The 17,712-nt window shown below is 38.5% G+C and overlaps 1 protein-coding gene across 1 annotated transcript in view; it reads left to right on the forward strand.

Annotated features, from left to right (window-relative positions):
- CDKAL1 (CDKAL1 threonylcarbamoyladenosine tRNA methylthiotransferase) overlaps positions 1-17,712 on the forward strand; it is a 731,528-nt gene that overhangs the window by 553,519 nt on the left and 160,297 nt on the right. The window contains exon 13 of the mRNA XM_075213134.1: positions 13,957-14,019. Coding sequence (XP_075069235.1) covers positions 13,957-14,019 — 63 coding nt within the window. The remainder of the gene's footprint in view (positions 1-13,956; positions 14,020-17,712) is intronic.

A 17,712-nucleotide genomic window follows, 5' to 3' on the forward strand; every position in this document is an offset into this window, starting at 1 on the left:
ATCTCAGTTGCGGATAGCCAATCTGCTTTAAATCTTATAGTAATCTTCTACTGGACTTCTATCAGGTCTCCCACTATTTAAAGCGCCTCCTCCAGTTCCTTGATGCCTTTCCTTTAGGTTACTGCCCTGTTAGGAGTTGGACGTGTTTTGTCTCTCCTCCTGCAGCCCGCTGACTACTGCACCTGTCAGTACGTTCAGCATTGCAGTACACAGACTATTGTACCTGTTACCATTTCCCTGTTTTTAGCATTGCAGTCCGCTGACTATTCCACCTCCGCCATTTCAGGGGTAACTATTCTGCAGCCCACAGACTATTGCTCATCTTGCGCTATTCCAGTGGTAACTATCCCGCAGCCTGCACAATATTGCTTGTCCTCCACCGTTCCAGTGGTAACTATTCTGCAGCCTGCAGACATTGCTCATCCTCCACCATTCCAGCGGTAACTATTCTGCAGCCCGCAGACTATTGCTCATCCTCCACCATTTCAGTGGTAGCTACCCTACAGTCTGCAGACTGTTGCAGCTGTCACTATCCCAGTGGTGATTTCCCTGCCATCTGCAGGCCATCATACCATATATCAAGTTTGAGGTATTAACCTGGCAATCCGCAGGTTGTTTAATCTCCCGTGATCTTCTCTTTGCCTCTTCCCTGCTAGTCTCGCCAAGTACTCTCGAGGAGGTCCGTGACCTGCGTAGTGGAGGCAGCTATACCCTAACATTCTTGCGAGGGTCCCTGGTGAACACCATGCGCTACGTTAGATTCCACGCCTCTGAAGGAGTAGCATTAAATTTGGCAGATAAGGACCCAATTATCCTAGGCTTCGTGACACTCTAGAATCCTGACAATGCTGAGTCTGCACTGACAGTTTATGTCTATGTCTAGAGTCTGTCTCTGATCTTCATCTTCATATAACATGCCTGAAAATGGCTTGTGCTGTCACCATACACAATTTCAGTCTTTACAATGCTGACGTCTCAATGCAATCAGGGAATGTTAGCTTTACATTATGTAAAATATGTCTATTCAAAAATTGGTGTTGGAAGATTATGTAGTACTTCAAAGGCTAAATAAAATAGAACCTATTGTACTATATACTAATAGCCATTACTAGGGCAGTGCGACATGTGCCTACTATATCCCCCACAAATATGGGGGGGTGGGCGGTCACCAGTGTTGTCTCTCGTCCAGGGCACTAAAATGTCTGGTTTCAGCTCTGAGAAAAGGTGTCATAGACGCAAATGCGAGAAGGTTCACATATTATCATTATATGGAGCATTTTCATTTAAGCTATAGCCTCATTATCATCAGTGGTGAGAAATTAATTTCACACCCCACAGAGATTAATATTTGCTAGTGATGTTGTAGGAACTATTCTGACATGGAAAGGCTCATTTTAGATTCTGCAATAAGTAACTAACTTTGTTGGTTGATATGGGGTTACGGTATATTTGTGCTCTTTGCAGCGTTATTCAATAACCCTTATAGTTGTCTCTTTGGACAGTAGCTAAGCACGACTAAAATATTGTATATTTAATTTATTTTACTATGTGGAAAGAAAACATAAAAATATCAAATGGGTGAAGCACTACAAGTTTTAAGAGCTCTTCACATGTGTGCTGGTGTGTGGGGTTTTGGCCACATGCGCAGTGCATTAATCCATATGCTGTTGCACCTCCTCTGTTCACACTATTGTGCACACTAATATGCACTATGTTAGTAAGGCATTAGCTGTGTGTGTAAAATATTCTGCACCCATATAAGTAATAAACCCACAAATAATTGTATAAATATACTAAAGGGGCAAAACAAGAGGAATGAATTTATTGTGGAATACTTATAAAATGTGTAGTTTTATATGGTGTCTGAAAATGGTGCATACTGATGTGCACATTGCACCACATGTACAGTCATGGCCAAAAGTTTTGAGAATGACACAAATATTATTTTTCACAAAGTCTGCTGCTGCAGTTTTTATGATGTCAATTTGCATACACTCCAGAATGTCATGAAGCGTGATCAGATGAATTGCAATTAATTTCAAAGTCCCTCTTTGCCATGACAATGAACTTTATCCCAAAAACAACATTTCCACTGCATTTCAGCCCTGCCACAAAAAGACCAGCTGACATCAGGTCAGTGATTCTCTTGTTAACACAGGTAAAAGTGTTGATGAGGACAAGGCTGGAGATCACTCTGTCATGCTGATTGAATTAGAATAACAGACTGAAAAACTTTAAAAGGATGGTGGTGATTGAAATCATTGTTCTTCCTCTGTTAACCATGGTTACCTGCAAGGAAACGTGCAGTCATCATTGCTTTGCACAAAAAGGGCTTCACAGGTATATTGCTGCTAGTAAGATTGCACCTAAATCAGCCATGTATCGGATCATCAAGAACTTCAAAGAGAGAGATTAAATAGTTGTAAAGAAGGCTTCAGGTGCACCAAGAAAGTCCAGCAAGTGCCAGGACCGTCTTCTAAAGTTGATTCAGCTGCGGATCGGGCCACCACAAGTGTAGAGCCTGCTCAGGAATGGCAACAGGCAGATGTGAGTGCATCTGCACGCACATTGAGGTAAAGGCTTTTGGAGAATGGCCTGGTGTCAAGAAGGCAAGCAAAGAAGCCACTTCTCTCCAGGAAAAACATCAGGGGCAGAGTGATATTCTGCAAATGGTACAGGGATTGGGCTGCTGAGGACTGGGGTAAAGTCATTTTCTCTGATGAACACCTTTCAGATTGTTTGGGGCATCTAGAAAACTCTTGTCTGGAGAAGGAAAGGTGAGCGCTACCATCAGTCCTGTGTCATTCCAACAGTAAAGCATCCTGAGAACATTCATGTGTGGGGTTGCTTCTCAGCCAAGGGAGTGGGCTCACTCACAATTTTGTCTAAGAACAGAGCCATGAATAAAGAATGATACCAAAACATCCTCCGAAAGCAACCATTACCAATCATCCACGATCAGTTTGGTGAAGAACAATGCCTTTTCCAGCATGGTAGTGCACCTTGCCATAAGGCAAAAGTGATAACTAAGTGGCTTGGGTATCAAAACATCGAAATTGTGGGTCAATGGTCAAGAAACTCCCCAGACCTTAATCCAATCGAGAACTTGTGGTCAATCGTCAAGAGGTGGGTGGACAAACAAAAACCCACAAATTCTGTCAAACTCCAAGCATTGATTAGGCAAGAATGGGCGGCCATCAGTCGGTATGTGGCCAAGAAGTTGATTGACAGCATGCCAGGCGAATTGCAGAGGTCTTCAAAAAGAAGAGTCAACACTGCAAATATTGACTCTTTGCATAAACCTAATGTCATCAAAAGCCTTTGACACTTATGAAGTGCTTGTAATTTTACTTCAGTATACCATAGCAACATCTGGCAAAAAGGTCTAAAAATACTGAAGCAGCAAACTTTGTGAAAACCAATACTTGTGTCATTCTCAAAACTTTTGGCCATGACTGTATACACCGAGATTTAGTATTACAGTAAATTGAGTGCAAATTAGAAAAACCATTATCATGCAGTGGAATTCATTTATGGGGAATTGTAGGTTAGTTAAAAACTATAGAGAACTGTTTATCTACTAATGTTTCTCCCTCTAGTTACCATTGCTACAAATTTTATGGCATTTATAAAGTAATATGAAAAGGGAAACAAACTTTAAGCAATACTATTTACCTGTAATATTGAGAATAAAAAAAATCCATGAAAATGTTACCATCAACTTCAATGTTATCATTACAACATATTGATATAAACAAAGTTGAGTTTGGCACATTGATTTGTCTATATAGATTTGTTTTTTTTAAAATGGATGAACCTATAGTCTCCTATAGTTTATAACTTTTGTTAATTACTTTTGTTGCATATTTGTATGTAAAAATATTTTACAGATGATTACACTAAATAAAAGGCTTCATTTTATTAACACAGCACCTTTTATAAAGGTCCCTCATTCATTTTACTTTTGTATTGAAATCCTATGTTTCTGTTTTTTTATAATGACAGACCAGTTGAAATTGGTAACCGTGCATGGATGTCAGCAATTGTGACATTTGTGGTTTACTCCTGCAGCTGAATTAAGCAGCCCACTTTGTAGAGTTGGAGCTTTTGCTGGATTTAGGACTTCTCCCTTTTTAATAAAGCCCCCCCGGGTCAGCGAATCCTGTTGCCGCCTATATCAAGTACTGTTGCTGCTGTACCGCCCTTGTCTTCCTGTTGCCCTCTGTATCTCAGGATGGCGATAGCAGAGGCTCCCGATTGTGGAAAAAATAAGCTTTATTATTTAAATAAAGCATTTTTGCATAGTTAAACAGATAAGGCCTGATTCAAGCCTGAAAGCTACTTGCACATTAGTTGCGTTTGAAAACAGCATGGAACTTCTCTGTATTCCATATTCAAATCCAAGTGTATCTCAAGATACTTTTCCATTTGAATCTGGGTACATTCAGTATTCTTTACAAAAAATATAAATATACATGCTTATAATTCATACTGTGTACTGTGTACATTTTTATAGTCTCTTTTACTTGCATACAGATGTTCTGTGCTAGCTTTTTAAATCAAAGACTATCAGTCGGCATTTACACCTTCCCTGTAGTGGGTGCAAATGATACAGCTGAAAACAAACAAAGTTATGAGAAACCCAGGCTTTAAATCGTCCGCATTTGCATCGGAACCCCATTATTGTACATCGCCTGCATTATTCTGCCCCTTCCCTTTCCCGTTCCGCGCCTCAAGTCATAGGCAGTAGTAAGTGTCATTTGCGTCCACACATCACTTGTCTTCATTAGCATAAGGTCCATTTCTGAGCTCAGAGCTACGTCACGCAAGGTATGCTACGTAACATGAATCAGGCTCATAGAGAAACAAACAGGACAGAGACAGGTGGTGAATTTGACTGTTTGACTGACACCTGTCAACCGTAACGCAGGAGTCCTAAGGCGAGCTCAGGGAGCAGAAGGGCAAAAGCACAAATATCACAAAACGAAACAAGATATCAAATGAGCTCTATGAGCTCCTAATATTTGGTATAAACAACAGTCCATGTAATAATACACCTTGACACACTCCCTTATGTACATGTGGCAGCCAGCCTCCAATAAACCCGGTGGTTAGTCCACAAAAGAATCTAAAAATAATTTTGTAGGTGTACTCTATTAAAAATTATTTTTGGTACAATATATTACACTATGGGGGAATTCAATTCCCCCCAGAGTATCGTCGAGCTAAACCTTTTACCATTATTACTGTAAATTTATCCTGGCTTTCTGCTCGCAGTTCAGGGAGCTGCGAGCAAAAAGCCGCTATTGAAACTACTGTAATAACGGTATTTAAACGCACTATTACCACTATTCTGTCTTTTTTGCCATATGTTTTGGAGCCTGTCAACATTGGACCTCAACATAGAAGTGCCTCACCCACTCTTATATCTGGTACGCATAATAATTACCACCAATTGCACTGGATTCTTTTAACTACTACACTATCAGGTGTCTTATTCCTTCTCCTTTTTATGTATATATGTGTATGTGTGTGTGTGTGTGTGTGTGTGTGTGTATATATATATATATATATATATATATATATATATATAAACATTATTTTTTTTGTGTAAAAAATGGAACTGGTAGCCCGTTACTGTGCATGTGTAAACAGACCGTGCCGAGTCTGCATACGCAGAGGGACCTTGCACTATCTGGTGAAACTGTGAGAGTTCTCTTACTGCTGTCACATTTTTTATTGGTAAATTGCAGCTATAGTAGATTTTCCATTGTTATGATAAAAAGCTATAGAAAATATAGGATAGTACATAGTCTTAAACAGACCTCTTAGTTCTTGACTATTGCAAACTAGTAATATTTTGATTGAACGTTCTACTGAAAGCTTATATTTATTAAACAATGTGTTTAAAAATGTGTTTCAAACATTAATGGTTGATAAAACCAGTCTAAAATTCTATTTGTGATTTATCAGCCACGTTTTCTTTAGACCTGAATAAATGCGTATTATTTGTGTAGGGTCACTTATGCTTATGTTTCACTAAACACTGATAGGAGACAAAACAATACTTCAAATAAACTTATATATAGGTTATATTTGTTGTTGTATTGCTACAACAGTTGAGCTGTTTTTATCAGTACAGAATATAAATGGTATTGGGGCGCCAGCTACTAGGGGAATCTCCCTCCTCATATGTCTGCTATGTCATTTTCCTGATGACTACATACTATATCAGTGCATGCAGTGATGGAAGTGGGGGTGTATACAGTGATATGCGATACCGTCACTTCTCCTTCTGCCTTCATTGTAAAACTATCAAATTACATTCATTTTCATTCCGATTTCATTTTTCATACCACCACTTCTAAATTTCCACCAAGACTACTGAGTACATGTATAGTTGCATGCTATTCGTAGGGTTGGAAGTAGTGATGGTAGTTAGGGCCTTAATGTTTCATCAAACCCTTCATGTAAAAAGATGCAGTTGCAAGGTTATATTGTGATTTGAGTGGCTCTGAATAAATCCTTCTGACTCTCCTTGGCACCCATGTTTGACTGCTTCATTTTCCTAGCCCATGCAGCAGCTGGCATACTGTCAAGATGGGCTTCTCTCTCATTAACTATCTCTAGTCTGTTGCAGTTCACACAGTCCACAGAAAGCTGCAGAAATACCCCAAAGACTACCAAAATGATACAATGTTTGTGCAACATTCTGGTCTTTTAGAGATGGTTGGTATATAACTTATGTGAGATAATGTTTATTGCTTTCTTTAGTTTTACATATCAACTTCACACATCATATTGCCTTAAAAATAGCTTGTACTGAAGGTCACAAGTGTCTCATTTCAGTAGTGACCTGTTACTGGGGTCTACACATCTCAGTGCACTCACCCCAGTTCTTTGCAGTTAAGCAAGGTACATTTCTACCTTGGTAATTGGACTTACTGTTGTTAGGACAAGTGGAACACAAAAGTATGAAAAAATGTGTTTTTTTCCCCATTACATTCTGACATGTGTCTTGAAAGCTAACATTTACTGTCTGGAGAGAATGTCAATTGTCAGGGATGATTTTAAAGAGCTACAGTGTCATTTTCTCAATTTTGCAGATTGCAATGGTTAGCCTGTGGCATGAGGTTGTAGAGACTGCTGCTTTTATCATGTGCACCTGTCAGTCATAACAGAAATTGCTGACAAATGAATGCACATTGCTTCATAATGGCACACATGGGCTGGACATATTTTGGTTCATTTTTTATAATATTATCTTTACTTACATGGATGAGGTATGTTTTAAAAAATTGTGACTTGAATATGACTTAAAATTACATCTCAGTCCGTTCTTGCTTTGGATGTATGCACTTTCACAATTTTTTCAGGACCACTTTAAATTCAAAATCTGACCCTGAATAGTGTAGTTTAATTTATTTGAACTATAGGTAACCTGTTGTACTGCTTATGCTGAAGGATAAACCATGCTTGCCAACTTTTAATTTCTCCCCTCTGGGTGATGCTGGAGGCGAGGCCAAGTGGTGACGTGATGGCATCAGGTGACCCCAACCCCTGCCGTGCAATGCAGTGATAAGCTGCATCAGAGTGCGGGGCCATAGCGTTGTGAATCAAGTCATTATGCCACACGTCTGCCCGGCATCCAGGAAGATGCTTGTTCTTCTGGACGACTCCCCAAAATTTGTGAGCCTCCCAGACATTTCAGGAAAGTAGGTATATGGGGACAAACCTGTAGTGGAGTTGTCCTATAGTGTCACAATGCTGGTGTAACCATGTTATATAGATAATATATATTATATAAAAATAATATAAAATCTTGATGTAAATGGTCACTGTAACCATAGCTGCCAACAGGCGCGGGCTGGGAGGTATCAGCCCGGGGGGCACACAGGCGGCCGCATCACATGACACGCGATGCAGCCGCGTCATAATGACACCAATGCGGCTGCGTCATAATGACACGGCGCGATGCGGCCAATCGCGGCCGTCGGTAATATTAAAAAAAAATTCATCCACGGGGGTGAAGAGGCGGCCGGCCTGAACAGCCGCTAGACTGAGCGGCCCGGGTGCCCGCTGCCCCCGGTCCAGCCCGCCCCCATGGCTGCCAACTATCCTTAGTTTTTAGGGACAGACCTAGGTTTGACAGATGTGTCCTGGAAATGTTTTTCAGACCATCACTTTAGGAGTACAGTTCCTTTTCTGTATATTGAATGTCATTTTTTCTGCGTACTTAAATGCATCTGCTCATCATCAAGTTGTTCCTGTAAAATATTGTTATTGTATTGTACACTATACTAAATTGTACACTTTACTAATATAAAAAACTGCTCTGTGCATGTGTGTACAGTCTTTTTTTTTTTTCCCTGTACATACTCACAACAGTTTCTATTTTATCTGAGCGCGTGCAGAGCCATTTCACGCAAAATACACTATTCAAATGGACGTACTGATGTGAAGACGCAATTTGTGGCATTATGCACTCTGCCCCACCTACTTCATTTAAATTGCATCATTAAGCTCCTCCCACATCATCTTTTCATACATTTTACCTGAAGGAAGGTATGAAAAGTAAAAAATACTGCATAAGTGCTCCGCACCTAGGAACTAGGTTATATGTATGCTGCAAACATGCAGTTTGATTATACAAATATGTGGAACTACCACGAGTACAGGAGATGGAACCGCTATGGGGCCTGGAAGCGAGGTGGGTCTGCAATGCAGGTGCCCATCACCTCCTATAGCCCCCTTGGGAGACCTCTGCCGGGGCCCCACCTCAACCAAAGAGTATAGCAGAGTCCTGTTCTGATTAGCACATGTTCAGAAGAGGCCCCTTATCTGCTATATTCAGAGCAGAGCAGGGCCCGGGAGGATACTGTGGCATCGCTGGGTTCTTATGGGACACAGCGATGCCCATTTCTGCCTCTAGATACAGCTTACGTGTAAACTAAATGCAACCTTGCAGCCATTGTATTTTATATGCATTACAATTTAGATTGCTCATATGGTAAAAAGCCATAAAACATGCGTATGAGATAATCAAAGAGCAGCATGTGTATCAGATTTTAATAGGAAAGTAAAATAAAATTATAGATCACTTATATTAATAATGGATTTGTATTCTACTTTTAGAACCTGAAATACATATAATATATGGCTGCATTGCAATTGGTGCAGATGCAAGATGTTTAGCTGCATCTATTCAGCATTCATTTTAACTAATTGCAATGTAGCAAATTTTAAAGTGGAATAAATGTGAATATGTGAAATAAGTAATAAAGATAAAACACATACACAATACTACATTAAAATGTCATGGAAACGGACTGCTTTACAGTCAAGACTTGTTTATTTTTTTTAATTTTACTTGAATAACATTTGCTTTGCCCCTATTCCTTCCCTTTCCTATAGGCAATCGTGGTCCTGACTTCCACCTTGTATCATCTGTATTATACTACAATTATACCAGGAGTCTTGTATGTGAATTTTTATATTGACATGCATACTATATGTGAGAAGACTGGACTCTGAAATTCTGTTATTATGGACCTGTAGATATTTGGGCTCTCCACAGATTGGGGTGCAATCATTGTTTGAAATGGAAATTTGACTAATGATTTCAAAGCTTCACGGCTAATTTCACCGACAATAGGGCTTCACACTGAACATCAAGGGGGTACCGATAAAATTGGGTAACCCTATTTAACAAAGACTGCAACGTGAGTATTGCTGGAATCTTTGTTATGTTATTGCCTCCTCAGCAGGGTGATAGCAGAAGGAAAACATAGAAAAGGGCTTTATTCTTTCAATAAGGTGGCAAGAAATCGCAGAAACTCTGCATAAATAAGTTACAGATTTTTTTGTTGTTGTTGCAATGAATTTATTATCTGCGCTTTACTTAAACCACATATCTATGAATAGTGTATAAATCAGAAAGTGTTTGAGTAATATCTGTGGTGTGTGAAGAACAGCAATTACTGGTTTGCCTCAGATAAAAAAATGATTAAGGTGAATAACTCAGGCAGTTGTGTTTGTCCTTCCTCTTAAGACTAATTTGCTTTTTGGTTTGCCTTGGGCCATGGAATATTTGTACAGTGCAGCTTCATTGGTGAAAGTAAAGCTGCAATCAAATGGTGTAAGCATGCTCGCTACCCTTCTGTAATCATGGAAAAACAAAAACATGAACTCATTTAATATATGGTCAGACTAAACCCCAGTGTAATAAATTAGTTATCTCACAGCATGGGATTTCAGTTGTCATTTCGTATCATCATAAGGACAATTCTGTGTTTTGGGGATTGCCAAGTGCCACTGGATTCTTTAAAGGCATATAAAGGTGAACAGTTGATTAATTTAACTAGAAATGTTTTAATATCTATGGTTGAATAGAGTCAAAAAGGCGTTCTTGTGGTGTTTCTTTGGTGTACTGGAAGTTAAAAATGTAATAAAGGAAGAATTCATCCACAACTAGACAATGCTTTGCCTGCAAATTCTGAGTGTCTGCAGAGATTTTCACCTCTCAGCCTGAGCATTATGTGAAATACAAATTAAAAATAATATTCTCTCATCTCTATTCCATGGTTGATGTGTGAAGAGTTGCATTGTATTTTAACAGCTGTCCAAGGTCATCTTGTAAAGGAAGTACTGCTCTCTTTCTCTAGTAATATGTAGATTTGTTTACACTACAACCTAAAAGCATAGTCAGTTGATAATGTGTTCAGTTTATACACACAAAGTGTGATAGTGCTTGGAGCCAGGGGGGAAGCGGCTACAAATTACCGGAGCCCGTATCTGCCTGGGGGCCATCGAGTGCCTCAGTAGTGGGAGGAGCCACAACCTTGTGTGGCCATTTCCCCTTTGGCAGCTATGGAAGGGGCCCCAAGAAGTTGCTATACTGTGGCCTGAAAATCCTCTTGGCGGCCCTGCATGGAGCTATAGGTACTAGACTGTAATAGGATCCATATTATAGGACCTAGGGGTCTATTTATTAATATGCGGTGGTGAGGTTGATTTATTACTGCAAAAGAAATCACTTATCTTGAGAATTTATCAATAAAGTATTGCCAGGACAGCTGAGCGATACTGGCCCTTTATGTTTAAAGACCATGCACATATCCTGGGCGGTATCTGCGCCTATCTGTTAAACCTCAGACCAGTATGCGTAATTGAGACTCTGAACAAGGACGTCTCCAAGTAATTTTGGTTTAATTTAGTGTTTCAGAAATGGCTGGGAATAAGATACGTGTAATCCTTCTATCCATGTAGTTGTAGCAGGATGCATTACTGGTGTGAGTTCTTGAAAAATAACGCCATTCTTTAGTAACTATCATAGTGACTGGTAAAGTCAGAACCATTTACATCAAATTCTGAATGCTGATCTTCAGGAAAATAATTTATCCAAAGATTTTCTTTCAAAGAACTTGAAGTGACAGCAGATCAAGTTATTTCTTCAGTAATTTTTGCCTCCCAAGGGAATAACATATGTGGGGTTTTAATTAACAAAAGCTTAATCAAAGGTTTATTGTGCTCAAGAAAATTGCAATATTTAGAGATACTTGAATACTTTGATTAAAATTTGTGAGATTGATGTCATCAAATGTAATATGTGTTACAATGTACACATAATGAAATATTTTACTAGGGAGAATCTTGCCTCAATGTCCAGATTTCCATAGCTCTATTATAAATGTGCCATAATAATCTAAACGTTTCTGTAAATGAATATAAGTAAATGAAAATACATATGAATATAAAAATGTACATCTTTATAGTACAGACACGTGGTTTTAAAATTCTTTACTTTGTAATTGCTTTATTCACTTATATGTAGTAATAAATCTCTGGGCTATACTAGCTTCTCCTCCTCAATGTGTACTGCAGTAAATGTACTCTGCCGGGACACTCTCTTCGGTGGTTACTTGATTTCTGGTCAGGAGTGAGCATCCTCTAGTAAGGCTGACCAGCACTTAGTATTCATCTAAAAAATAGCCACAACAAAGTGTCCCAACAACGTAGACATTTAATGCAGGTTATCCATAGAAACAAAGCATTTACTTTTGATGGAATTTCATTAATTCCATCACAAGTCATTGAATTTAGACCCTTCAGTACTTATAGACAAGTTTATAGTGGCAAATGGAATTGATATGTAAGAGATCGGTTAAACCGCTCCATGGAGCAGCCCGGACGGCACCAGCTAGTGGGAAGGGATCAGTAAAATGCATTGAGTAGGTGGTAGCGCAGTTTTAGTACCTCTCTTCTGTACATTATTCAAAACTCAAATATATGACATTTACATTGTTCAGTGTTTGTACTAATCATTTAATGGGTTTTGAAGACCATTGCATGGGGAAGTCTGCTTAGTAAGTATTATGGCGGTACTGAACGTAAAATTCTAGCTGGTTTACACATGTACATCTGCAAAGCCTGGCCCGGTGAAGCGGTAAGTTTAACTCTTGCTGCTCCAGGCCACTATTAGCTGTGCATCTTAGTATCGCTCAACTGCTTTGGCGATATTGTTTTGTTAATTTGCAACGATAACTAGGTCCCTTATGAGTGGCTGTTCACTGCCTTCTAGCTTCCTACACATACAGCAATTTTATGATATTTAATCAAACTAATTCTTAAACAATTTTATCATGAAAGCTATTTGTGCACACGTGTTGCAATCTGTGTCTGCCTGCAGTACATCACCTCCTCTTTGGATGCTATCTTGACTGTTTCAGATTCTGCCTGCAAATGGCCTCTTCATTTGTCCTGAATCCTGATCAGCTGTGTCGGGCCTTCTTAAAGACTGCCTTTTCTAACAGAATGGTGCCAGTTCAGTTGTTTGCTGCTCCTGGTCTCTCTCAGAACTCTTATGATCTGGTCCTGATTTATCTACTGGTATCTGACTCCTGTTTGCCTTATAGTATGGCACCTTTTCAGTGAACCTGACTTCGGCTTCGTTTGACTTTGTTCCTGTTTATTCCCTGGTGATGTTGTGGATCTCTGTTGTGAAACTTCAGCTGCTTAGCTGAACCCAGAGATTCTGGTATCCTGTACCTGTAGTTCTCCAATCGAATTGTATGAATTTTGAGTGAACAGTCTAATTCTATTTCTATTTATTGAAAAAGGGATTGCTTAAAACTGTGCTCTGCAACCTCCTCATCTTCAAGGGCCGCATCTACGACCTTCCAGCATACTGCACAGAGGAAAGAAATGTGACCTACCGGCTTTGTGCAGCTCCCCAGTCTGCCTTATTCTCTGCTTTAGCAGTTTGCATCATTTTGGCCCTGCCCCCAGAACAAAGTTGTTGTTTTTGTTGCGGGGAGTGGTGCCAAAGTGATGTGATTCCCCATGAGTAGCTTCATTTTTGTACCCAATGGGCAAGATATGGGAGACTTGCCTGCTCTTACGAAAGTCCAGGAGACCTACCTAGAAATTGGGAGTCTCCCAGACATTCCGGGAGAGTGGGCAAGCATGCCTTAGTTTGCCTGATTTTATGGGGTCCAGGCCTACACTTGGTGGGTGCCCATGTTCTGTCTTGCGATATGCTTTACAGTGAGACAAAACGTGTGCTTCTCATGTAAAAGAGTCTATAACGTGACAGATATTTACTAACACTGTTTACTAACAAATTGCAGGCATTGTTGGGTAAACAAAACATTAAAGATAATGTGATATAGAATATGTACTTTTGAATATATCATGTAGCGAGCAATTCTATTTACAAAACAGTCTTACTGCAATTATTCACACGTTTGTATTGTATTATTGTATTAAGCAACAGTAATCCATTACCTCCATTGTCCATTTCAGTAATAAAAGATTTAGCTCCTGCAGAACAAATGTTGCAGTGAAAGCAGACTACATATTTATATTTTACATACAGACAAAACAAACTCTTATGATGTCTTGTGATCTTTTGTGTCAAGCATGCTTAAAATAATGTTTTTCTTTATTTGTTTGCAGAAAAAACAACGTACAAAAGAACTGTCCCAACTTTTTCATTCATACAACCCGTATGACCACAAGGTAAGCTGTAATACTCATCAAAGACAAATCACATCATCACGCTTATTGTGTTTGTGCAATTCTTTAGTCGAAAGGAGTGTTTGCAAAGCTAATATCTCCCTTTAATCGTCATAGCAGTCTGTAGTATATTGGAACGTTTCTGTCAAAGCTGTAATGTCTTTTGTGGAGAACGTTAGGCCTCTGAACTTTTAAAACCTAAAATGTTACTGTTGGGAAAACCATTTTGAACCATTTACAGGTAGAGTCGCATAATTATCTGAAGTAGCTCCACTGTTTGAGCTTGTCCAGTATTGCCTTACACTATGTGCTCTTAACTGTAGGATCACAACCTAAAATATGGGTAATTTCTTTATGCTGTTTGGTTGGGTCCTTATCATCATGTGGTTTTAAAATTGTGATGTTCCAGCTAATAAACTATTAAGATTTATTTGTTAGAAAAGTTTTCCATCATATAAAAATATCATCAGTTAAAGTAATATGTTCAACATGCAACCAGCAGTAAAGTAATTATTCATAAAAGATGATTTGGAGTCTTATGGTAATAAAGGGGACCTGTCACTGTCAACATGAATTCAGTTACATTGAAGATCTGTTTTGCATTGGTATAAGTAACTTTAAGTTCAGGGTGTACTTTTTTTATTATTATTATTTTTAATTTTTTTTATACTTTACTTACCTTTGTTAGATCCTTATGAAGTGCCAGTAGTGAGTGCCATCTTGATGATAACAGCTCTTTATAACTACATTCCCTACAGCCATCACCCCATCTCTGCTAACATTAGAGTAATTCTCATGTGTCAACTGTAGTGTGCATGCCCTTTACTTACTGCAAATTAATGGGTCTGACCACGTCTATGGTGGATTAAAACTACAATTTGCCTTAATGTTTAAGCCAGACTGGAGACGTTATTCCAAAAGTTGGCCAACAATTGTGTAGTTAAAAATTTGCGAGCCATGCAAAAATGATTAGGGGTGGAGTTATACACAATAGAATGGAACATAGCTTACAATGAATATCTCTAATAATTGCTTGAAACTTATATGATAAACAAGCAAAATGACCAGTATATGTTATACAGCTTGTGCCGAACACACTACACCAGCCTGTGCATAAGTCTCTGCCAATAGATGGTCACACATTTATTTCCACACATGTCCAAATGCTGGAAACTGATCCTAACGGTTCCCTACAGGTACGCATGTGTTTGTGCTTGGTTACCCACAGAAACGCTTAGGAGCCTATTTATCAAAAGAGCCATGATCACATTGATAAAAGTATGTTGTCGCTGTAAAGATCAACTTCAATGGACCATTCTTAGCAGATGTGCGCATGTGTTAGCCAGCTTAGGGTTTTCAGTTGCACTAATGTGTAAAAAAAAACCCAAAAAAACAGTTTATTAAAAATGTTTAAGACATTTGAAAAAAAAAGTTTTGTTTTTTACTTTTAAATTATTTTATTCTGTTATTGCCATCCAGGCACGAAAGCCGGCAAATCTTACCACCAACAGGGAAACTGCTGGCGATAGCGGTGCTATTGTTGGATGTAACCCTTTGATATATAGGGCAAAACTAATAAAGCCTCATCGACCTTGGATAAATATATTATTTATTTAAATTTGCACCTTAGTTCTTTTATAAATACTTCTAACCACATTTCAGTTTAATCTTCATTTAACTTGAAGAGTGTTCCTCACAGCACATGTTTTGATACAAAATTCATCATACCCCCCATTTTGAAGAAGTAATTGTGATATACGGTAAGTCACCTAAACCAAGCTCACAGTATTTGTGGCTGAGCTGATGCTTGTACCACTGAGTTGGAATTGTGAAGATTTGGGCCCCTTTACAACACTGGTCACAAGGATACTGCTCTAAATGCCCTTATAATTATCTGCCACCTGATCATATGACTGACAACAATAGAGCTAAAGATCGCAAAGGTCCAACATTTGAATAATGCTTGCTCCAAATGTAGTGCACATCCCTCAATTTTGCTCTCTTTTGTCACTGATTTATCCTTTTTACCTTCTAAAGCCAAGAGTTTTATGTTGTTTTTGCCAGTCAGGTAAGGCTGTGATGGGTTGAGATGGCACATGCTTACCAGCTAGATATATTTGCATACAAAAACATTTAACTTGCAAAAATCTGATATTATTGAGGGTTTAGTCAAATAAAATCTATTTATACATTTTATACCTTGTAGAGATTTGTAACCTCCATAATGATTTTTATTGTAATTCCATAAATACAGCAATATACAATCCCAACTTCAGGTGCTTACAGTGGGAATGTTTGTCACTAATCTATAGTTCTCAGATTTGTGCCCAGATTATGAAATTGCATGTTAGTTTATAATGGAGTGCAAGGAAGCTGCTATAGGTAAAGATACTTGTAACTGATCTTAACTTTTTGTACACTGCCTTCTAGATTCATATTTATGTTTATTGTTAAACGTTTTCCAAGGGGATTAAACATTAACTTGTGTTTGTCTGTTACTGTATGTGGTATCGCAGGAATTGCTGTGAAATATTTAACTCTTAAGGGGTCATTACACAATTAGATTAGTAAGTTTTTTTTGGAATATTTGTTCTTTACCCGTGTCCCTTTCCGATAAATCTTACTAGTATCCATTAAAAGTGCACCAACCTACCAAACCCATATTCGTTGGCTTAGCATGAGTAACTAGATGATTTAGTGATGTCACTATTTCCTAATGAATAGTTGGGCCGTATTCTCGTGAATATTGGTTTGGTACTCAAAGTGGCTGCCTCACTTGTCTGTGGGTAACAGATGCTCTTGAAGATTTTACTTAATCTTAGAAAATATTGAAAAAAGGACCAATTTCTCCCTTCTGTGTTGAAGCTGTGGTTTTAGCACTTAAGAAAATACAGTGGAAGATCAATCAAGGTATATGGAGAAAGCTGCAAAGTGTTTGATACTTGTCTCTTCTCTGTGTCCTCTTGTGCAGTACAAGTCTTTATTCATAGCACAAGGAAATTCCATTATTCTTTTATTAGCACTTTTAATGGAACGTGACCATTCGCTTCTCCTGCTGCCTCCTCTATTCATATCCTTTGTGGCATTATATCAAAGTGTCCTCAAATGATTTTGGCTTTAGTTGAGAAGACTTACACGCTCCTTTACAAATTAGTCATTAGGCAATGTGGAATAGAATGTGACTGCAGATATATCCCTTTTGATGTTTGTTTTAGAGCCTTTTAATAAATTATTATAAGTTAGCTGGCTTGCAAGGGACTTTAACAGCTGCCAAGAAGTATTCTCCTGGCCTGTTTTAACGTGCACATGGTGTTTGCCTCTGAACACTTATAGGTGAGCTAGGAAGTAACTGAAAGGTTAATTGTATTTTCTTTCGCCATCTTTGATTTTCTGTTATGTTGAAAAAGTGTGGTAGTAATGGCAACGAATTATTAAACACTAACAGTTTTCAGATGGCAATAAATGTAAGTAGATGCATTATAGATTATCAAATAAAAAATTAGAGTAAGTTAATATTATAGCAAGTATTGCAAGAAACTGCTGTTTTTCTTATTCCAGAAAACTGCAATCTCGCAACTGCCTATTGTCTTCCTCCCATAAATGCTGGGCAAACTAGTAGATTGGAACGGATGTTCTTACTGTTTTTTCGGTGTATAGAGGGAAGCAGATTTGTTTTAACACTGGGTTTATGGAATT

The sequence above is a fragment of the Mixophyes fleayi genome, chromosome 5, assembly GCF_038048845.1.
Source record: "Mixophyes fleayi isolate aMixFle1 chromosome 5, aMixFle1.hap1, whole genome shotgun sequence".
In the NCBI taxonomy this organism is placed as follows: domain Eukaryota; kingdom Metazoa; phylum Chordata; class Amphibia; order Anura; family Limnodynastidae; genus Mixophyes; species Mixophyes fleayi.